Source organism: Bombus flavifrons, chromosome 8 (genome assembly GCF_040668555.2).
Source record: "Bombus flavifrons isolate JBK064 chromosome 8, iyBomFlav1_principal, whole genome shotgun sequence".
Classification (NCBI taxonomy): domain Eukaryota; kingdom Metazoa; phylum Arthropoda; class Insecta; order Hymenoptera; family Apidae; genus Bombus; species Bombus flavifrons.
In genome coordinates this window covers 13,751,977-13,776,215 of record NC_138449.1, presented here as the reverse complement: position 1 = coordinate 13,776,215, position 24,239 = coordinate 13,751,977, and the positions used below count along the sequence as shown (strand labels likewise).

Below are 24,239 nucleotides of genomic sequence, written 5' to 3'. Positions count from 1 at the left end.
AGGAAATTACGATCCAGGCGACGTTATCGAGGCTCACGACGCGAGTACAGTAAAATTCCGCGAACAACGTCCGCCACAGGTTTCGTTACATTGAGAACGCGCTTGTACATTCTTTACGCGGAATGGGCCAAGATTTTAGAGGCTTTTACGGCGAGAGCTTCTTGCGGGTCCGAGTCGTTAAACAGCGCGTGATTTCGGCCCCCTTTTTATTATCGGACATCACGACTGGATAAAAGGAGAGAGAAGGAGAGATCGAGCCTCGATGCGAACGTCGAACTAACAGAGAAACGCGACGAGAAAGGGTGGGATGGCGGAGCACTCATTCTGAAAAAGATCACAAATTCAAACGAAGCGACGCGATAACTTTTCCGCGGGACGTTTATTACGCGGTCGTAACATGCGCCGACTAACGGGCCTACCTGCCTGCAAGCCGACTTAATTGCACGGAAACATCGGGATCGCATAATGAAGAGGTCTCCTGAAAAGGTATCGAGAAGGTGCGCGCGAATTTCGTCCGCTCTCTCCTTCTTTCTCTTTCTTTCTTCTTTCGGACGCGTCGCGAGGCCGTACACGAGGCGGATTAAAAGCGTCGAAAGTCGAGACGTCGCGCAAATTATGCGTACCGTACCCGTTGCAGTTCGACATTCTGCCTTCTCGACTTTGCCGGTTCGACGTACTCTCGTTGTTCGATTTTCAAGAGAGCCGGAGAAACCGGGCGGGGAACAGAGACATCTGTTCTCAGGAAATTGTCTTAAGCCCGAGGCTACCGGTTGCTGATCGATGGACCGGTCATAAATTCAAACTACAACTTTTATGGTTCTTTAAGTACTGCTCCGTACACTCGCCGCTGGTATTCGATGCATTCGCGATGCTGCCGTTTCTAACGACACGGAAAGAAACCTACGTTTATATGGACAATTAGTATTTAGATTTCGAAGGTTTATATGGTTTATACGGTACCTATAATCTATGACAGTTTTATAATTCTCGTAGATATTTAAAATCCAGATACGGAGGATACTCGTAGAAGGCTACCGGTTAGTTACCGGTAGTTGGGAATAACGGAAGGGGCCGAACGACGCACGGTGTACACGGCGCATTAAATTTGTTCGCTTTAAGCGAGCATTGTTGCGTGTCGCCCGCTCGAAAGAGCTCGTAACCGGTTTTAATTAACATAACAGACACCGGTGGTGGATAAGGAACAACGCCGATGAAGAGGAACCGCGTCGAGAGCGAGAAGCTTTGCGGTTCGCGCTCGCACGAAAAAAGAATGCCGGCCAATTAAAATCGCGAACCGTCGCGCGCGCCGTTATTGCTACCGTCGGTCGACGCGCGCAGCTAATTTGAATCGTTCTAATGAAGAGGTCTTTCGCGATCGAACGCGCGACCAGCAGCGCAATTTAATCGGACACGCTGTGTGGTCCTCGTGGTGGCAAGGGGGCGGTCGAGACGCGTGTTCGCGAAATCTTCCAAAGTCGCGCCGCTTAAACGATCCCGGTCCGTTTAATTGCAATTTATTACGCGCCTCCGTGGGACGAGAACGGAACGGAACGAGCACAGCCCTCTCGATTTCGCCGATCGAAAACAGGAGCCGACAATTCCGCTCGGTTCTTCGGTGTCGCGCGTTCCTTCCACCCGAGTACGAAGAAACGCGAAAGAGAGGAACCGTGTACACTGCGCCTCTGTTCGCCACGCGGCCCTTATTCTTCTCTCCCTTCGAACAATGTAACCGGCTTTAATTGCGTCAGTTATGGCCGCCGTTTGCTCGCTGCCGACTGCCTGGAATCCGCGCGATCCTCTCTCATTCGCCTGGGCGATCACGGCGATCCGTGAACTCGCTGCGTGAGACGCGGATATCCCAAGCCCCCGCCTCACGGTGGAATTACCGTGGAACGATAACCGGCTAACTGTAATTCAATTATCGCGTTAATTGCAGCCGACCATCGATCCCGATTCCATCGACCTTATCCGCGTATGTTCCATTGTTTTTAGTCTACTCCTATCGTTATGTGCAGTGGTTTACGTGTTGTACGTGGCAAGTATTCCGAGAGGTTAGTCACCAGTTCGATTTTAATGCCTCTTGTGCCGGGTATTGATTTATGGAACGGCAGATGAATTTCGCGTAAGATTATAATTTGTTGCATCGGATGTTGGTAATTATCTCGTCAAGAAGAAGGTCTAAATAAGAACAACGGTACTAACGAGTGTAATTACATGTATATTGGTAGTTGGCGATATGTAATTACTGTCTAACTACTGTAAGAAGTTAAAAAAAGGCAGTTTTTACTTTAACACGTTAATCCATGATAAATTTTCTGCTCTCCTTTTCTTATTACAGAAACGAAGCTTTCATCGAGATACATGTTACGTTGTAAATCAGTGTTTCGATCGACTGCAATTATTATTTTTCAACTCTGTTATTTCGCGCGAATAAATTCTCTTTAGCTTTCGCTCGTAAACCGTAATACACGACAACATTCTATAGGATAGTTTCCCAGGAAATAAACGATAACATCGTTTCGATAATATTTAGAGAAACCGGACGCAAATTACGGAAAACTGCCTCTAACGTTTTTTAATCCTCACTTGACCAGAAATAGCACCATTCGCTCATCAACGATGATTACAAGCAAATAGCAAACTAATATCCAATGTTAGAATCGTTTCATAAAAATCGCAAATGTCAATGCATGTTTATTTTAATAAAATTATCTTCTCTATACCGCGTGTAATATGTATTTTAGAAGAGGATAGAAAATTAATATATGGCCATATGGATGCTCCGGAAACGAAAATCTCTTTTATTTGCTTGAAAAATAATGCCCGTAATAGGTTTCAAATAAAACGCTGCACGCAATCTATAACCAGCCTGCTTCGCCATCCTTCGATTTATATCTCGTAAAATCATAAACGAACCCAATGCAATTTATTCAAGCGTCGAAGACAATTTTCACGCATACGAGACGCTTGTTCCTTGGCAAACGCGGCACGCGTCGAATGCAACGATCGAATCTTAATCCAGTCTAACCGTGTTCGGCGAGAGCTGGTGGAACGCTGGCGTCAATCGGCCATCGTCGCGACGAAATTAATTAAAGTTGCGCCGAAGGCTACGTAACTTTCGCGGAATGCGCGCCACGTAGCCCGACAATGGCACAGCGGTAACAAACTTTTTAATGCATCCCGATAACGATTCCGATAACTGACTGGCTCAAATAAAAATTACCCTCGACGAAAAAGGGAGGATGGCGTCGGAAGCAGGGGCGCGCCGAGGTTGGCTTAACGACACGTCGCGATCGCGTCCGCGTGAGAAAAGGCGAGTCGAGGGCAAAAGTGCAATCGGAACGCGCAATTTAAGCAAGAGTTACGGGTGGTACGCGAGCGCACGGTCAAAGTGGAGTTTCGCGTGGAGGGTAGTTTAAAAGATAATTTCCCTGGCGCGTTGTCGCGTTACGAACGTTCATTTCACGAGAGGAAGAAGTTTCGTAGTTTTACGATTTCGATTTTATCGGCCAGTTAGCCGCGCGACCGCCTGCCATTACATTTTTAGGGGGGTGACTTTCGCGCGATAAAGGAAACTGTTGTATTTTCGAGTTCGGCGGTAGTACCAGCGTAAAAAACCATGGGACTGGCTTTGCATGAATTTAAACAGACACGGTGGAAACTTTTACGCGAACCGCCAGTTTAAGACGAATATAGCAGAAGAAAAACACGATGAGTAGATAGAGTTAGCTCTAAAAACGAGAGTCTTTTAGAAATAATCGTTGAAAGTTGACAAAGTTTTATGAAAGCCAAAGATGCGATTATCGAGATTTCGAAATTTTCAACGTGATGAAAAAATATACGTTCAGCTTAGAAGTTAAATATAAAGACAAAAATGTCGTCTTCGTAATACGAGGTTGATCGTAGTAGTGAACTTTAAAATTGTTGCCCTAAAAAATAGAAAATATGTCTTATCGCGTTCTTTCCTTACAACCTCCAGACGCGTAAAGAATTTTGAGAAAGAACGCGGAACGTAACTCTTCACGAAACCTAAGTAACCAAGTTGGCTTTTCTTTCTAATCGAAGTAATGGTCGTAGAAACCAAGCCAGAGGCATTCGTTTTTCCATGGTCGTTTCACCAAGAAGCTACAACCCATTTGGAAGTTCGTTTCGCGGAGAAGCGAAGAGCAATTTGTCGCACTCGATAACGATCCTTCCCGTCCTTTAAGAGAATTCCGCGAACGGAGTGCCAACATGTATCCAGATGCTTTACTAGCGGAAATGCGTGTCGCCAGCACGCGTGCTCGCGTCGTTCTGTTATTGTTGATGGAGTGGGCGCTCGTTCGTTCGCGAATCAATTTCTCAGGCGGGAGAAGTGGAATAGCTCGTCTGCAGATATCGGCCGGAGAAATTGGCGCGTGTAAACAAGCCGGCGGCGGCGACTAGTTGCAACGCGAACAGACGATAAAATTGCGATCGTGCGTCGAACGAAATTTAACCGGATCCACGTACGGTGTAAATGAGACGCGAAGCGATTCCCTCGTAAACTAGAATCGCCCATAGTATCGTAACCTTCATTTTGCCGCTCCGCTCTTTGCTCTGCTTTGACGTGGTACCGCGCGAAACGAGGGAATCAAGCATTCCGCCCGGGGATTTACAGCGAGAAATATGAAATCGGTGGTGAGCACAGCGTTCGAACGATCCTTTTGTGCGCTTTATCGCGTGCGCACGATATGAAACGGTAGCCTTTTATTGCCACCGTATACCGAATTCGTTGGTCGATTACGGAAGCACAGGAGGGTTCTTTAAAAGTCTGCGCACCAGTGATTTACAGTTTCCGCGATTCAAGCCCGTACCTTGCTTCTATATGGGACACTCGTTAAAGCATCGAAATACCATGGGGTTATGAAATTTCCCTTCGCATTAGTTCCAAGCTCGTACGATAAGGGACACCGATAAAAACTTACTTAAAATGCTAATGCTTATCGACTCATCTTACGCGGGTTGCTCAGAGCGTAAAACATTCCTAAAACATTCGATAAACATAATTCTTTCTTTTCATGCCATTCGGAGAGAATATATCACTCGTTCCCCTGTTCGTAACAAAATAACCAGAGGACCGGAGCTACCGTTTCAAGAAGAGACGTAACTGCATTCGTTTCGTCTTTGTAAACATTTCCGGACGCCGGGAGTGAAGGAAAAAAAGAAAAAAAAGAAAGAATGGATGTCCACTTATAAAAGCAGGCGCGTGCAGCCAGGAAGCGTACACGAGCTTCTTGTAATCCGCGCATACCAACCAGAACCGGAGAGAGAACGAACGTAGAAACAACCTGCCAGAAAAAGAGAGAGAGAGAGAGACATAGCTTGCGCGCTAAATTAATGTAACGCGCGACCGCGACGGGCTTATAATCTGATCCCCCGCTGTACCGGTAGCCGTGTCGCTTTTTTACGCATACCCCTGAACTCGGCCGATAAGGATTATTTGTTGAATCGCACGGTACAACCACGAACCTTCGTCTCACGTAAGATCCTCGTATTTTCCACGGAAGGCGCCTCGATTTCGCTTAATTACCGCAGCTCGAGCCGTGACAGCCATCGAAGAAGCGGCTACAACGTGTTCGTTAGCGTTTACTGTTTTAGGTACGAGACACTTCTTCGGCTTGATCGAGTATCTTTTTAAACAGGATAATCCTCTCTAAATACAAGAACCGAGGAGATACATGGAATCGTAAGTTTGAACGACGTTATTCTACTTGAAATGGCAGTCATCTCGAACAACAGAAACAGAAACACAATAGAGTCTTCTTAAAACGCATACGAAGCTTCAAATAAAGATTTCACGAAACTGACGTTAATTCTGCGTGAAAAAATAAAAAGCTACGCTTAATCGAGTCTAACGAAGCGAAGTCTTTTTTAAGCAATTCGACCTTTTAGAGACTCTGAAATGTTCGTTCTCGTTGAAACCGCGTTCTTAGTAGAGTGGTCGGAGTTGACCAAAAAATAAGAATCAAGGTATATCAGCGTCGGTGGTCAGTCTGACCTCGATACGTCGATACAGAGCCGCAATATTTCGTCGGATCGTTTTACACGGTTCGCGAGGGCGAGGAGCTACGGGCTAGACAGGAATTTATAAAGCGGTTTAACAGAGTTCGCCGGCCGAAGAAGAAACTTCGGTTTAATTTGGCGCGCATTAATGCGCCTGGGAAACTTCGACAGGAAGTTTTAGTCCGCTACCGAGCCACTCTCTTGCCTTCTTTCATTTTTCTTTCTTATTTCTCCCCTTCCCCCTTCTTTTTTTCCTTTCTTCTCTTCCTTCCCTTCTTTTATTTTTTTCTTTTATCTCGTCGATCGGTTGGGAAAAAGACGCGCTTATTAAAAAATCAATAGACTCGAGCCGAGAAACGAGTCGGTCACGTCGGCAATCTTCCCTTAACGCCGCGATATTCTCTCGAATTTCACGAAAATCGATATCGGTATTCTCGCCTGCACCTCGCCTCCGCCATAGTAAAAATCTTCTGTAACGCAACACGCTTCATCCTTTTAGGCACGAAGTTTACTTGAACGGCGCGATTAAGCGGACAGGTTTCGCACTATTTAACTGGTTTATCGGAGCAACTTTATACCTCCCCGATATTTATTCCTTTCGAACAACCGAAACAACCGCGAAATCTTCCACTTTAAAATCCTTTCTCTTCGCGTAGCGCGTTCTTTGAAAACGAAACATCCAACTATCGAGAGACTCGAATAAAAGGAATCGTCGTAACACGAGGGAATACCTTTCGGATACGAAGGCGATTTCATTGGTACGCTTATTAGTAACTGCCTGCTAAAAGCAGATTCGAGACCCTGGAGCCGCTTTCACGCGATTTTAACCCCCGAAAAAATCCGCCGCCTGTGCACGAAGGCGCGATTGTGCTTGTACACGTCGGCCAACCCTGCAGGGTAAAGGCCCGAGGGAGTGGTGGTTACCCCAGAGACCGTGAGAGGCTCTTTTCTCTCTTTGAGGGGGCGAGTCGACTTAGCGAAAAGGTCTCGTTCGTATGAATGTTAACGAGAGCGTGATCGGGAAAAAGGAGCACGAGGAGGAAGAAAAAGCGGAAGAAGCCGGAGGAGAGCGCGGAACAGAGATCGAATAAGGAGTGGAAGCGAGGAGGGTGAGTTACGTTGCCTCCGGCCAGAGAACGGAATAGGAAACGATTTCGAGTGTGTCGACTGTTTTCTATCGGTTGCAGAGAGAAGCTCGGAAGCGGGTCAAGTGCGGGTGCAAGCGGAGAAGTCAGAGCAGCGGTGACAGGGGAAACGTCGACGAAGAAGAGGGGAGAAGGAGAAGATAAAGGGAGAAAGCGAAGCGAATTAGTACGGGGCTGTGCATTAGCGAGGAACAATAGAGCGATCGCGCGAGTTCCACCGGAGAGAGAGATCGTTTTATTATCGTGGACGGTTCCACCCCCGCATTTCGTACGTCTTAATAAAGCACCGTTTCTTCATCCACCCAGTTCGTTCTCTGTCTCTGTACCCTTTAGCCGCGGCTTTTTGCCGAAAAGCAGCTTGGCTGTCTCCCATCGAGTGTGCCTCTCTCGCGTCGCCCCTCCTGCACCCTAAGCCACCTATTATCCTCTTTTTATCGTGGGCTCGCCAACTTGCACTCGGAAGCGGTTAACACGAGCCAAGAAGTAAAGCCGAATGTAATGTATGTATTAAGTAGATAACGCCAACCCTCCTTAGTTCACCCCTGTATGATCGTTCCTCTTCGTCTGTTTACCGCAATCAATCGTTGCAACATAGAGCGAACCGCGATCGGTGATAAAATTATGGATCGAACGAGGATCAAGGACTGGCGTCTAGCCTCGTGCTAACTTCTCATAAGTCAGAGAACGACGAGGGTAAGAGCAACGACGATGGGAATGAACGACGAGAGAAGGCCTCTGTCTCGCAACGCTGGAAAGCACGGCTTATTCCGGAGTTATTTTTCACGGAACGTTGAAAAATTGCTGCCACTAAGAAATCGGAAATCGATTACGTCGCGGAATCCGGGACGGGGCGCGACGCCGTCGTAAGCAGTGAAACTGATGGGTGCCCCGTTCGAGAGACACTGGTAGCTCCGTTCTCGAGGAACGCCAGATCCATCTTCCGCTCGCACGTGCATTCGTACGATCGTCGACAGGTTGCTCCCTTACATTCCATAAAATTAAAGGTGGTACTTCTGCAAATCATCCATGAAAACGAAATCACTGAGCGAAAATCCTCCGTCGACCGATCTATCGCCATCCGTAAAAACGGACGAACCGACTTGTGTAGAATACAGAAAAGTTTTAAACGTAACATTACCGAACACGATATCGTTAATTACTTAGTCGCTTCCCGTTTCAACGAGAATATAAGTCGTTGGCGAACGAGATAGCCTCGGTTTCGCGTAACGGGCTGGGTCGAGTCGACGCTTCAGCCTTCAGGGAGGAAACAATTTCTCTAACTGAGCAGGCTAACGTGGCGCGAACTATGCCACGACCCCGATAAAAAGGAAACGATAATCCAGCGTTGAGCGCGCCGCTCAACGACTGCTCTATGCAAATGTCGGCACCGGGGGCGGCCACGGCAGAGCTGAAAAAACGCGGGTTGAAAGAAGAAAGAGCGACGATGGGCAACCAAAGAAGGGCGAAGATTTTCAATTACGGTCAAAAACCAGCCGGAGAGGAGGTGATCCAGCGCGAATAGAGAACAGGTTGACGTAGAGATAGAGCCAAGGTTGGATGCAATTTTTGAGGCGCCTAGCGAGCGAACTGGGTCACGTACGCCGGAAGTAAACGTCACGGGAATTAAAAGTCCTCCTTCTACTCGTCATGGAACCACCGCCACGTCCCGGAATTCCGGCTGAAAGACTCGCTTCTACTTTTCTCTCCGGTCCTCTCTCACCCCTCCTCCGGTTTCCTCCTTCCTGCTGGCCGATCTTCTTGCTCGCTTCTTTCAACCATAGGTAGCACGACAACGAGAGACGCGAAGATCACGGCAATCTCTTATTTTCCGCGCGACCGATCCATTCGGCGCGAATTGGAAAACGCGAGCAGCAAGAGAACGAAGTTGCACGCCGGTGGGAACCGGAAGAAGCGATAGAGAGAACAGCACCGTAGTGAGAAAGAAGTTTAAAGTGAGAAAGGGGTAGTTTGGTATACGGAATTTTTATTCGGTCGCTTTCTATCGGACTAAGAGATTTTTGCGGCATCGAAACCTGCTCATCCTAGTAAACTCATAGGAAACTATCGTTCCTTTATACCTTGTAATTATGTATACCGTAATAAAGATTTTATAGATACAACCGCAGAAGGAATTTACGGTCCCAATTGCTAACATGGAAGAGACAGTTCTCTTTAATTATCCTTCTTTGTCCTCGTAAAAAGAGATTAACAACGTGCAAATAATGTGATATATCGTTTACGAAACTATAAAAGCGTCGTTACGAAATAGAGAGATTTCGATTAAATTCGAAAATAAAACAATCAAAAAACGGATTAAATCGTGTAATTGCAATACCGCGCGATATTAATGCAGTTTCTTTTTATAATTACAAGTCAAACCGCTAGGCGAATGTCAGTGACCAGTTAAATTTGCTCCTCAGACAGGTCGTTACCGTCTGAACGACTAATCGCATAGAACTCAATGAACTCGACGAAAACACGCCGAAGGGCACACAGAGAAGAAGAAAGAAGAGACAGCTAGCGAACTGTGCTCGCAGCAACAGCTCGCGCATGATTGGAAATTAGATTAGTCACGTTGAAGCGGCTTTCAACGAGCCTCGTCGTCGGCTGCCCATTGTTACGTGGTTGAACTTCCAGCTACCATATGCATCGCACTGTGAGCAGGAAAAGAAATACGCTATCTATATTGCAGCCTTCCGGTGAAAGTAGAAAAATTACCAAGGTAGATTAACGAATTCGAAAAACGTTCCATCACCGTAACGCTACTATACTTTTCGATTCGCAATACAGTAAAATTCCATTTATTGGAATGAAATTTTAGTTAGAGTCCAATTAAACGAATGCCTATCAATTGAATCAAATTATCTCAACTACTATTACATCGATGGAAAATTGTAGGTAATTAAAATTATCGGTGAATTCCCATAATATGAGCCGTTTGATCGCTATACGAGCTCTTTTATAAAACTGCGAACGCGTTCCCAAACGACTTCGAAATTAACTTGGACACCGCGCGATAATTATCTAGAAATGTGATCGATTCGAAAACGAAAAAGCCATCTAATTTTTTAATACAATTTTCCAATACCGTGGAACTATGTTCCGCGGCAGAAACTCGAAAGTGGAAGAAGTTTAACAAGGAACTTTGGTTCGCCGTAGAAACAGCGTTCGCGGACCAATAGCGAAAAACCGATCGAGTGCAGGATAACGGATCAGAGAGAACGGGAAGAGGGTGAAAAGCTGGAAGAACGGAAACTCTTGTGGAGGAGAAACAACCTGGAAAAGCGGCGTAATGCGCAGTAAATTGGGGCCACCGTGTGTTGCCGATGTACCACAAATCTTAGACGCGAGGGTTCGCGGCAAGTTACGGTTTCCCGGGTTAGCTGGAAAAGCCAGAGAGAAAGAGGTGGGAAAACAGAAGCGCGGGTGGTTGTCGGTTGAGACGGAACGAGGTTGTTTGGCCGGTTGCTGGTGAACGACGCGACGTTGAGCTGGCGCACTTCCGCTACCAGCTGCACGGAACATCTCTCAACTACGACGTCGACGAACGCCACAGTTGTATGTATTCCTTATCGCCGCGACGCTTTGAATCGAACACGATGGGTTGATGCGGAGTTTGGCACGAATTTAAAGGTGGCTTATCTGGACCGCGTGTTTGTTGTTTGGCTTCCCTGGAACTTTCGAAGAACACTTTGCGATATTGATCGAGGAACAACTGGAAGGTACCGTTTCGGTCGGTAAAGGCGGTCGTACGAGTTCGTAGATCTCCGAAACATCTTTCCTCAACGTCTTCTACGTTTTACGGAAATGTTTAAATACGAGTAAATAATACATCGATTCAGTTTCTGCACATATATAGTCTACTCGAAAGGAATACTTTTTGTATATCATGATTTTTATACTCGCCCTTTATATTCGTACATTTCCTTTCAACGTTTCTTCGTCGTCATATTATAGGTATGTTGATCACGAATGTTTATGGATTTATTGTATAAAAAATATAGAGACGAAACATAATATTTCGATGAAGCAATATCGGTATTTCAGGCATCCTCGTTGAAATAATATGTGAACAGTTTTCAGAATCGCACAACCAATTGAATCGTGTAGTGTCGTGAATAAATGGAAGATAGAAACGTGCGTTGTTCGAAACGATCACGTCATGCCCATTTTTAGCTCTTTATCTACCCCTTGCCATTTTTCCCCGAGCGTTATTTCCGTTTCATGGCGAAATCAAAGACGTTGCCAAAGCCGTCTGAGCCGTCGACCGCACGCCGCACAATGCCGCAGATTTTGATTTATCTATCGCGCGAGTTTCCGTGTGCGTCGGTGAGCGAACGGAATGGACGAGAACGAGTTCTCGTTCGAGCGTTCGAAGGGTGAGATCCGCGATACGACGTCGAAGGAGAACGAAGGGCAAAACAGTGGAAATACAGTGACTATGGTTACGCGCGGATTAGGTGCACCGAAGTGTGTGATAACTCGAAGGAATAGAGAGAAACTGTTCTCTCGTCCCTAACCCTGGTTTGCTCCTTATTCGACCCCTCGCAACTCGAAATCGCTCTCGAGACTGCCGCTCGTTAATGCTCGGTTTCGACGTGTGTGCAGCACGCGTTCCGAAACTTCGGCTTGGTTGCGCAACCAACCAAATCTCCACCCTTTTTACCTGTGGACTCGTGCATGGAATACGAACCGCGTGCGTTGCGTGTCGCAACTAATAATTCACGAAAGAATATGAAACGTTTTATATCGGTTTGATAACAGAAAACATCTGCTCTATTAAAACAATATTAGGATAAACCAGAAAACGATAAAACGCGCCCCGATATTTCCCACAAATTACAATTGAAATTACAATTCTTCCTGCTTGTCTCTACTATCCAGCCAATCGTCTGTCGCGATATTCTTCCAAATATTTAACCACAGTTAACCCCGTAACGCGTGTTTGTTCTCTAATTGCACCACGGCTCCGACAAACACACCCTCGCCGATTCTTCCCGCAACGATATCACTTCACACGCGGTTTCTCCTAAATCGATTAACAGACGAGTTAATTCTCAATGTGGCATGGCGTGTTTCGTACACAGAACTGGTCTTCTAAGTAGCTACGACCGATGTCAACCCGCTGGTCCGTTTCCTAAGGGTCTTTCGAGGGGGTTGAAGGGACGATCCTCACCGGCGATAGTAAAATGTAACAGGCCGGCCAGTGTACACATCTCAACCGACTACCTCCATCCTTGTTATTAAACACACCGTGTTTGCTTTCCGATAAATGTTTCAACGGTCAACCCGTAAGCGCGGCCGCTGTGCTGCGGTTTCGCTCGACCGGATATGCAGTGCGTCGATCTGCGTCGTCCCCCCTTTGCTACCAGCAAAACCACCGCTTCAAAACCCACCCCCGCCCGCGTCCGCGTTGTTGCGCGACCTTCCACTCGTGTATCCACATTCGACGATAACTATTTTTGCGTGGCATCCACTCGTCGAGAATCGGACGGATTGATTTCGATACGATCCGAAACTCGTTTTATTGAAAGTTAAATAAGCGATTGCGGATGGAATATTTTTTAAACGTGACGATACCTAATTGCTGAGAATCGGAGAAGCTAATCTTTTGACAAGTCAAAGAGAAGCGAAATTACGCTATATTTCCTTTGATATTTTATATCTGTTCTTTCCACTTTGAATTTAGACGAAATTTTCTTCTGCATGTCCAAAGTACGATAATTCGTTACTCAAACATAGTTTCTAGCAAACAATAAATATTTTATATACACTAATAAAACGCAAAGTTAATCCGAGAATAGTTGCGAACTTTGTAAATACGTTTAAAAACCAAAAACAACGGCGATTGTTCGAATCGTCCAATACTCAACATTGACAAGAATCAAAAAGCTATACGATATGGTATCTGGACTAGCAGAAAGTATTTTCTTCTCACCAATTATCCGTACGCAACAAAGCAAAAGCGTCGATTGCCTTTTCCCTCGACTCTGGCCACAGGCTTTTCGTCGTTAGCCAGTCGAAACTCACGTTCGACTCGAAAGCTGTAATTTTTCAGGGACTCGGTGAACACGGTCTCGCTCACGTGCAACGCGTAAATATTCGCGCGCGTTCCTCCGTGAGGAGCCTTAATTGGCACAAGGACAGAGACCGAGAGCCTGTGGACAGGTCGCCGGTTTGGAATCGGCGCGCGCTGAAATCGTAAATACCTTGGCACTCACCTATATTTCGCGCCGCGACGGTACAACCGCTGGTTAGGAGCCACGCAAACACCAGGCCACTGAGTAGACCTTTCCGTCGACCCTTGCGGCACTCCATCGTGAAGTTCCGAGCTCCGACTACGCCTGCAAACAAAACAACCGGCATCGTTAGAGGGTGAGAGTAATTGCTACCGCGAGCGTTACACCGACCGCACGGCAACGCGATTTTTCATTACGCCCGAACATTTTTCGCGTAGAAACATCTGGACTGGTCGGTGGTACGATTCAGGGGTCAAATTCGTGTCTCGTAGGTTTAACGAATAAAGAGCGTGTCAAAGGCGTGTTCGAATTCCAAACTTTTAGCTCTTAGAATTTCAAGTTTTAAGCTTCGAATCGTTTAGTTGGAAATTATAATCTTCTTAATTTTATGTTTCGTATTTCCTGAAATATTCATTTAGTATTTCATGCGTGAGATCAGAATCGATAAGCTGGATAAACGCGCGGAGGCTTCCCTAAATTCCCTCGATCCATCGAGGATGATCGCGCCCATCTGCTCGGATAACGCGCTGCGTGTTTACGCGCGTCCCACACACACATCGCGCCCGCTTTTTTTTCCACCGAGCTTTAAGCTCGATGTCAGTCGCATTCTCGCGAAATCCCTTTGTCGCGCGGCATTACCGAAGGAAAACATGTTATCCGTGCGATTTCGCGCCTAATCCAGCTAACGCACCTGCTCTCCTATCGCCGCTGAAATTCGTAACGATGACGGCGTCTCGTCGCGTGGATTTTTTTTACGTGAAAATGGGTTTCCCACTACTACGCTTACACGAAACTTTGGCTAAAGCGTTCGAGCGACAAATTTCACGGACGTACAGCGTTCTCTCTCGTTCTCCTATTATCGACTCCATTTTCCAAAATCGACAACAACCGCTGCGAAGCGTAGCCTATATACGATGGAAAGAAAGTTGCAACGCTGTTGTCCGTGAAACGGTATAGATCAGCTTAATTCAGAGAAAACGAACGGAATAAATGCGGTCGAAGAGGAAAGGGTTGCGTGCTTGCTCCTGTTCACGGGACCAACTACTCTCGAGCGTTAGGCGCGTGAACCTCGAGCCGAACGTTGCTCTGCGCCACCGTGAATATGGGTTAACGAAGGCAAAAAAGGAAAACGATTTTCGCATCAGCGTTTCGGCATTTAGCAGGCACCACACAATGGGACGTCGGCGGATGAAAACATTCGAGGCCAACGGCGAGAGAAACGAAGAGAAAGAATATAGAAAACGAAACGAAACGGAGCAGCGGTCAAAGAGAAAAAGGGCTCCGAAAAACAGAGGGACGGAAATAGAACGCGGCAACGCCAATACCGTGTTTCCCTCCCCGCACGTTTTCACAGACTGCACAACCGGAATCCTAGCAGAAACTCCCGAACTATTTATTTCCGTTCGACGTCGCGCCGCTTATGTTTTCGTTGTCGTTTTTTCTGACCGTGCGAAATCCGACCACGCGACGATTACCTTCTTCATGTACTTTTGTCAATCGTTGATAATTTATATATCCTACGGATTATTTATTCGTTCGATTAATTTTTTACCTACGTTTAACGAACTGTCGAATCGGTTGAAGTGACCGGTTATATCGATGCAAATACTTTTGATAACGTTAACGTTTACGTTCATCGAAACGGAAACATAATTACATGTATAACAGTGGTGGGTATAGTACGAATATGTCGTGGACAGATAGTTTGTATAATAGAATTTCCTCCACTACCCATGATTTTTCGTCAACATAATAGAAGTCTATCTCCAGCTATGCGAATTCAATCAGCGAAAGTTCATTTAATCACCGACTAAAATTTCAATCAAATAAACGAAGTTCTACTATGCCCACTCGCTCTAATTTTCGTTAACTACGTACGAAACATTTAGGTACAATCAAAGCCCGGTGGCTCTACTGTTAAGCTAACAACATTCCCAAACGCCTCTAACTCGATCTTCGAGCCAATCATCGTTCCCACATCCGTCACTGGACACCCACCGTACAGTATTACCTTGATTTACATGAGACCGCGTTACGATGCAGTTCGCAAGCGGAGCACGATCCCGTGGAAGTGTTCAAAGGTACTAACGACCGGGATACCTGGAGCAGTGCCAGCAGTCGAGTAACACGCCGCAGCTACGAGCGCAACCAGGACCGCGTGAATTTTTCCAACGAGCCTAATTAAGTCGCGTGGCAGTCTCGCAGTACCCTCGCCACCCTTTTGTTTTCATTTCGAACTTTGCCGTGTCTGCGCACCGGCTCGCTGGACAACGTGCACCACAGTCTCCCTCCTCTCTGTCTCTTTCCCGTTACCGTTGCTGTTCAATGGCGGTTAATACGAGTTGGCAGGATAAACGTATAATCACGGAGCACCGTAATTATCGCGGAAACGTCTGTAAACTGCCGGAGTAACAATGATAAGTAGAAGAGAGTGGCGGTCTTCGGGTTGCGCGTCTAAGCGTGCGCACGCACGCGATGCACATGTCCGACGCATTACGCATAATTAATCCAACGATGCTTATCTCTTCTAACCTGGGTATCCGCGTGTGTTCGCGTTCGCCGCGTGAATAGAACCGACCGCGCGCGATTCTCCTTTCATCGCCGGTATACGAGGTTGCCCCGCCGCACGCGCGCTCTCCACGCCGCGTCATCGATCCTCGTATTCTTTCTCGTCTTCGTTGCCTGTCTGTTTATGCACCGATGAATCCAGATTTTCTCGCTGGTTCGCGAACCAGCCTCGATTCGCGTTGATTAGTCGTGTCAAGAGCGTGTCGTTTCAGCCCGTATGAATATGGCATGTAGAATTTGGAATAATAACTCTGGTATAGATTATTCATAAAGTAGTTGGTAATAATTCTGCCTAGGTTTTTTGTTTGCTAATGAACGGTATCGTTGAAAGATCAGAGGTACAGCAAGATTAAACGAGATAGTTTGTAATTTTAAAGACCGCTCTTAATAAGCAGGCCGCAAAATACAATAAAACGTTTCCCACATCCACCGGCGATAATTCGCAAGAGGAGAGCTGCCGTGAAACCCTTACGCTGGCGTAGTAAAACGTAGGGAACGCGCGTTTAGAGCGGCTGGTTATTGACTCGAAGCAGAAAAATTCCGAATTCGCGAGCATCCGCGCTTTACTCCGCGAAACGTTATTGTTTACTCAGGCGGTCCCAAGCTAATTACATTCCCACGGACGCGTGTATTTGTACGAGCGTAACGATAATTGCGATAAACTCGATGACAACGTGATTTCCATCTCTCGAAAGTTCGCCGCGCGCGCGTACTCCGGCCTATCCGATATATGTACAATTGGCTACGCGCTGCTGGACGCACAGCGTAATCTCTGGGGCGGCCGATTTTTCCCTCGACTGAATACGATTCCTTGGAAACCACCGCCGGAACCAGTCGCTGGCTCTCTGTATTTTTGAAGATCGGTAATCGAGTCCTCCGTAGTCAGGCCTCGCTCGCGGAACGCATTCCCGCGGCTTACAGCGCGCAGAAATTCTAAGAATCCGCCGGCGCTTATCGGATCGTCGAATCGGTTCGCTCCGCTTCGATTCTCGGCTCGATCTCCGCGAAAGAAACTAGAGAGGAAGCTCATTTTTAGAACTGTTTCCTCGATGATGCAAGAACGGCAATGAAATAGCGAATTAAGATTACTTAAGACCACTTAAGAAGGTAGAAGAGACGAGTAAAAATATTTATCAGTCGGCCGTGCAACCCTAACCCGTGAAACCGTACATACAATGTACATATTTCTAACCCTTCGTTATCCGCTGCTAATTAACCACTAGCAATTTTGCTATGACTAGACAGGCATCCATCCCCTTTCCTAAGGAATAAATCAAACCTAATCACTGTGCGAGTCGCATAATTATTATTGTTATTACACTATCGGGCCAAAGGAACAAAATATTCGAAGGAAAAATATAAAACGATAAACAGATCATCGAATAAAACGAGCCACTGGTCTACGACAAAACTGACGATTATTTCGCGAGATCGTGGAAGGTAGAAAATCGGAACGAGTTCGTCGGCGGACCGCTAAAACGCGGGAGGATGGGAGGCAATCGCGATAACACGGCTGATCGGGCGCGATTCGGGATAATTCGGGAGGCCACTTAAAATCGTTTCGAGGCCGGTTTGCCCCAAGGGGTGAATGGCGAACGAACCACGATAACTAGGCCGGTTTGTCCCCTGTCGGTCGTTCCGGCGCGATTTCGCGACGTTTTCGAGCACGAAACGCGTTAATCGTCGGCCGGACCCTCCGCGAGACGAATCAGGCGTACGGAAGCTCCGTGTTCCAGACGCGAAACTGCCGCTGCAACTGGGGGGCGCGATCGACGCGAAATTATTTGTTGAAAATCACATTATCCAATGAACACGTGGGGCCTCCGGTCGTCCGCGTACCCGTCGGATTTGCAGGTTTCAATTTTACACCCAGACGCATTTTAATGCGGCCGCGGAAACCCCGAACGCAATCGCCATTCCCCGGTGCAATTAAAAATAATTGCGTATTCGCGTGCTACGCGAATTGCCGCTGGCTCGCGGAACCACAGCTCTGCTTCCAGGCTAGGCGTTAGCGTGGCACCGGCTCGCGCTTGCCTGATGAGTTTTGTTTCGTCGATGGACGATGCGCTGTGAGCTTGATTAGCCAGTTATTTCCTGCCTATGGGATTCGTGCGTAGCTTGAAAGGATCGAAATAATCGACGGTTTGTTGCAGGCTGCGCGTGCTCTTGAAATTGTTTGATGGATTTTGAGTGTATTGTTAAATAGAAGCCGTATAATAAATCGACGAGATCTGTATTGCTTGTTACTTCGGGATACTGTTCATTGTTGGTTCGAACGACCCACGTTGTTCGAAATATTTGCCTAACGAGCGAAGGACACCGCCTCGTGTTTCCGCGCCGCAATAGAGGCAATTAAACGGATTTTCAGGCAGTTCCGCGTTTAACGACAGTCGCTTAAAAGCAGAAACCGTACGAATCGCCGCCGTGGTCAACGTAGCGTTCAATTCTCTTTTCCCTCTATCTTTTTGTTTATTCATTCGCGTCGAACGGAACGGTCATGCGGTCATGGAAGCCATAATGTCCCCGCAAACGTAAGAATTACGGATCGTGGCATGCGCCGCAGACGTAAAAATTGCGCGGTTCGCGTTGCTTGATTTTGTTTCGACTCGGGGTTGCAAACGAATCGTTCTCGCCATCCCTCTTTTTCTTTTTCCCGGCGTACAGCCGCAAAGAAACCAGTACGCGTGCATGCGTGGTGCGTGCACCGACACAAAAGCTCCGCAGCTTTGTTCGCCGCATGCAACTCCGCGTATTACAACAATTACTCCTTTGAATCAGTCGCCTCCCCGGCTGGTCCCGATTGTTCGCCGTCCCGATTTTCCACTCTGCCACTTTGAAACAGACGCTGTCGAGACCTTTGCGCGACTTTGTCCCCTTTTACACGACGACAGCCGAATACAGAAAAATCAACATATGCTCGCGACGAACAATCATATTCATTAACCAATACACGTGTTTCGTATACAATGCGCTACCAGCTACAGCGTTTATACTATACTAATGAAAACGGAGTGAAGCAGTTCTCCGATTCGTAATTTACCTCCAACGATACTAGATCGTGATTTACGAAAAATCAATTACGGTAGACCACCGGTTCCCTTTTATCCGATCATGAAAGTTCGAAGGCCAACTCGATTAACTCCACTTTTGCGAATTCTTCGAGTTCACTGCCTAGAAATGCAATTACTGTTCGATTTCTAAAAGAATGTACGGCCCACTCCCATTAATTTATTTATGGAAAGACGGTTGTATAAATAATCATAAATTTCGATGCGAAATTTCAAAAATAACGTTCATAATGTCTTCAGTGTTTGTACTTTGTAATTTATCGAGTTGATCAGTATGGGTTTTGAGCGGCTCGTATGATATAACAAGCAACGAATGATAATTGATTTATACTTTCGGATTAACCGACTATTCATTTATTCGACCAGTGGTTCAGCCTTACAGAGGCTGGTGGTGCGCTGCATAAATAATTTGCATGAAGTAAAAGCGAGGATCGTATTAACCGTCGCTTACAAAAAGAATCTGATTCCGAATCAACTGGCAAAACACCAGCCTTTCACCACATTCGCGACACATCGTCAGCTTTGCGGCAGCGTAAATCGCGGTACAACCAGAAGAAGGCTTTTCTATCGTGTAAATGGAACGCGTGTCTTTCCGTCGACGACGCCGACGTTCCCCGTTGCCGTGCTCGGCGTAACGTCTTCCTTTTGCTGCATCATGGCATGCATGCACGTCACGGAACGCGAGCTGCCAGCCGCGCACGTGCACCGCGGCGGAAAGCCGCGAGAGGACAATTGGAAACGGGGTCACGTCAGAGGACAAGATGGAGCGGAATAAAAAGGAGTTCCCCGACGGGATGTGTTGCGGTTAAATTTTATTTTCGCATAGAAAACCTGCCGAGATCGCTGCTACTGTATCTGGCTGCGGGAAGAACGAACGTTTACCGTTCCAGGCAACGACGGTACGATCGATCTTGTCCATTTCTTTCGATAGAATCATGGTAATCGTTCGTACACCGATCCTCGCGAGGATAACGCGTTTCTGGATTGAGTTCGTGAAATTTTGATCAACGTCTATTTCCAGTGTGCTGTCACGAAGATCAGAGCAGCCAGAGACGAAGAGAGAGAGAGAGAGAGAGAAAGAGAGTTGAACGAAGAGGCAGAGGGAAAGAGAAATTCTCTTACAGATTGGCGGACAAGGGACGGAAAACGAGCAGGGTAGAGGGCGTAGCGCGGCATTTGAGTGGCACGGGGAAGCGACACGATGGAATTTCAGAAATTGCGCTTGACATTTTCACGTGCATCGCTATATACCCGTTCCTCCGCGGCACACCAACCCCTTGCTGTCCCTCCCAGTATCTGCACCTTCGTTCTTTCTATTTTCACCCGTGGAGGCGTCGACAATGCCTGCCTTCCTCCTAGTCGATCGTTCCTTGCGAAACGATCGAAACACCCTGGAATTTATCGGCCCAGATACTAACAGATACCGAGAATATTGGAAAAATTAGCCGTCGATAGATATGGTGTATCGTGTATGGGAATGTACTGAATTAGGATAGCAAACAAGGTAACAAATTTTAGAATACGCGAATAGTAGAATCGGCGAATATTTTTCATATGAGCCGATTCTTTTCGAGCACGCGGGTCGATCCACCCTTCCATGCTGCTCTGTTCCCTTTTACCCGATTACTTGGCTCCGTTGGAGCGCGCGATCCTTTCATCGGGAAGTTCGGGGAGGAAATCGACAGTCTGAAAATACGATCGCTAGGATCCAAGAGAAAGGAAAAAATTTAGTGGTCGACAAGCTAGCGACCGGTTCTCGTTCCAAACATCTTCCGACTCGTACGTATCAAAAATCGGATGTTACTGCAGGTAGCAGAGATGAAAACTGCGAAGTGCTGCACTCGATTATCGAAGCGGAGTGTTTCTGACTTGGACAGAACGTGACCTTTTTTTTTTATTATTTTTCTACCATTGTACAATCCCAAACTCGTGTTATTACATGGAACTGTTCGATTTCACAAATCGGCGCGACATTTTTCCCGCGAAACGAATGGACTCGACGGGTCGAGGTAGTTTCGGCAAATCTTGCGGAATTTTTCCACGAGAACCTTCAGGAGAATATCCTTTTCATGGTGCTCGCGGCTACGTTTCGAGAGACGAGCGTTCCAACACGGTGTACCGAAAATGCGAGCAGACGAGGCGGAAGCTCGCTAAAAAACCGAGAGAAAGCGTCGATTTGTTTCGCAATCCGCGTCATGCGGCGCAAATAGGCGGCCGAGAGGGTCGCGAGAGGACGGCTGTAAAATACTTACCAGCGAATACCGTGAAACGCTGATAATTTCAAAGAGGACCAACGGCACAGAAGAAACGAACGAGTGAAAAGGGTAAAAAGAACGGGGAAGACGGAAAAGGGGAAAAGACGAGGAGGACGTGCAACGTAGCGAAAGACCGTTCTCACTGTCAATGGCGGAATGCCTGAAGTTCCAGAGTGGTCGAGCGTGGCGCATCGTCGAGAAAAATAAATAGAATCGAGTAGTCCGCGCGGAAAGAGAACGGAACAAAGAAACAATTAAAAGAACACACGGGGGCGTTTCTAACTTGCGAGACAAAATAATTAAATTCACTGCCACCGCTGACGAGTCTGTCGTCCCGCGGCACACTCTTTTTTGGCTCATTAAACACGACGTCTTTTCTCTCTGTGCCGCTGTACAAGTATGGCCGATAAGAGAAAGAAATAAAGTGATAAAATTATTAATAAAAATTGCACGGTATAAGGACCGTTCGAGAATGTTCAGCGCCGAGGGAAAACGCTTTCGAATTGACACAAACGACGAGGATGAATCGCTATATAGCCTCGGTATTACGGAAAATATTACCGGAGAGGCAGAGAAATGGGACGAAAAAGGGTGGGAGTAACGATTGTATTATTCGGCCCCTTTTAGAAAATTCTGCCCGATCTTCGTGTTCCGAGTACGCGATCCCGGCTTTGGGCTCTACCTTTATGGAACGAGGGCTCACTTTTCACTTAAGAACGCTAAGGGTTGGCCTCCCCTTTCTTCCCTTCTCTCTCTCGTTCTCTCTCTCTCTCTCTCTCTCTCTAACTGCATGGCATTATTCGTTATTACCGCGTGCGTGATGCGAAGCAGGGCAAAACGGTATCGCCGATAAATCTCAGGGAACAAACCGGAGAGACCAGCCAGATAAAGTCTGGCTGGATATACGAGCGTACGAGAGCAACAATCTCACTCCGTCTCTCTTTTCTCGTGGTTCTCGTGACTGGAGGGTTCTTCGTCTTCTGCCGTTTCTCTGGTCCAGTTCACCCCCGGCTATAAGATTTCCGTCGGGACAGCAGCCAGCGGAAGAGCACGGAGGCCTACGCGGAGTTAGACGCGGAGGAAGAAGCTCGAAGTACTTCCGAGGTAGAAAAGAAGCGACTTCAGTGACTTTGCCGCGGGTTTGCTCCGGCGGCGACGAGTATAACGCGCGTTAAGCCACCTTCGACCTCCTATTTCTCGTCGTCCAACTCCCGACTCTCGTCGATCCGCCACGTCTCAGGCTCTTTGAAAAATGTACTCGCTTCCACCACCTACCGCGTTCAGCCGCCTGTTCCACGCTCTATACTCCGCTTTATGCGCTTTTCCTCTTGTTTATCCCCTTTGCTGGATTTTACCATTTCCAAAGTAACAACAAACTCTTCGATCTTAAGAGACACCGATGACATACCGAACGGTAATCTCGATTAGATCCACGATAGATTACCACAAATCTCTTCTAAATGGAAAGAGGGTGACGCGAACCCTATTTAGGGGGTCTATTTCCAATTGCCAGCATTCTCGATCGCGTTCTGCCGCTAAGCTATTCGTGGGTTGGCCCGTATGAATAGGAACGACGTCGAAACGGGCCTCTGCGAATTCCGGGCTTCCGCGCGATAAATCCTCCGGAGTAACGTCTATTCCGCGTTACATCTAATGATTCCGGTTCGCTGGCTCCCTCTTGTTCCGCGCGCGACATTAACCCCGTCGACATTATATGGCGTGTCTGAATGGCAGTAACGATTCCCTTAAAACAATTTATGCGCATTGATTAATAGGATAAAGCTCTCGAGAGTCGTGGGCCCGAGAAGGGAACCTGGCCGAGGAAGCGAGCCGAGGGGAAGAGGACGTCGGAGGTCTCGCAGCCACGGGGAGACGATAGGGCGAGATATCGAGTACACGCAGCGCGAAATGCAAGGGACCGTGAAGCCATCAATTTAAATGTGCATTGGCGCCGGATCGGTCGTCGAGAGGCTTAAATTCGGCAGAACGAAACGGTTCCCGTTCTTCGCGGAGTGGAAGAAAAGGGCCGGTAGGTATTGCCGGGAATACGAGGAGCTTTTAATCCACCTTGCCGACTCTTCGATACGATTAATCCCAGGCACGGAGAACAGGGAATTTATTATAGGCTCCGCCTCCTCGAAACCGTGCAGGCGGCCCTGTATCTCCGCTCGCAAAACGAACTGCTCTCAAATATTTTTCCCCCGCTTTTTCTCCTTATTAAGGACGGATTTTCGACTGGAGGGACACGGAACATTTCCTATTCGCTTACCTTGCGCGCGAAAGATTCAGAACGGAGGATTACGTCGCAAAGGGTTTCGCTCTCGGCTCGTGTTCAACGAGCATCGAACGAGTGTCTTTAAAATTAAATTATCCAACGTGAATAGCAACTTCTAATCCTTCGTCTAAAGTCTTATGATATGGAACTGGTTCACCGTACGATATAAGGTATTGTTACGTCGGGCGACACTCTACCTAGACCAGGCCACACACCGCGGGCAAGATGGGCACCAGATGTCCGCTCATCCTTACTGCGTACCCTCGATAGTCTTAAGGACCCGTCATAAATCTCAGGAATTTGCTAGCTAAGGTCCTTCAGACCGAACAAACGTCTCTTTACTGAATCGTTTTTAAAGCTTATTGTTTACTACGGGAAGACACGGGAAAGTTAGTTTTTCTCACGTATGACACTTCCCACTAGCAACTTTCTATCGAGGGCGGCTAAGACCCTACCTAGTCTACCAACCTTCTTTTATCCAATCAGAAGCAATGTCTACTGCCCTCACTTTCCTAATCAAAATTGTCATCAACAAATTCGATGGTCCCTTGCGTTAGACACACTTATCGTTAGTTTTCCTCCGACACAGCATCGTCACTTTAAGTTACTTTATCTTTATCGTTAGAACAGTCAACACGTCATTATCGGGCTTCTATCCTTAAATC

At 47.1% G+C, this 24,239-nt stretch overlaps 1 protein-coding gene across 6 annotated transcripts in view; it reads right to left on the bottom strand.

Annotated features, from left to right (window-relative positions):
• LOC138182479 (latrophilin Cirl) overlaps nucleotides 1-24,239 on the bottom strand; it is a 362,516-nt gene that overhangs the window by 215,199 nt on the left and 123,078 nt on the right. For all 6 annotated transcript variants that reach the window (XM_069118383.1, XM_069118380.1, XM_069118385.1 and 3 more), the window contains one exon: nucleotides 13,391-13,513. In XM_069118383.1, the coding sequence (XP_068974484.1) occupies nucleotides 13,391-13,487 (97 nt within the window). In that variant the 5' untranslated portion in view covers nucleotides 13,488-13,513. The remainder of the gene's footprint in view (nucleotides 1-13,390; nucleotides 13,514-24,239) is intronic.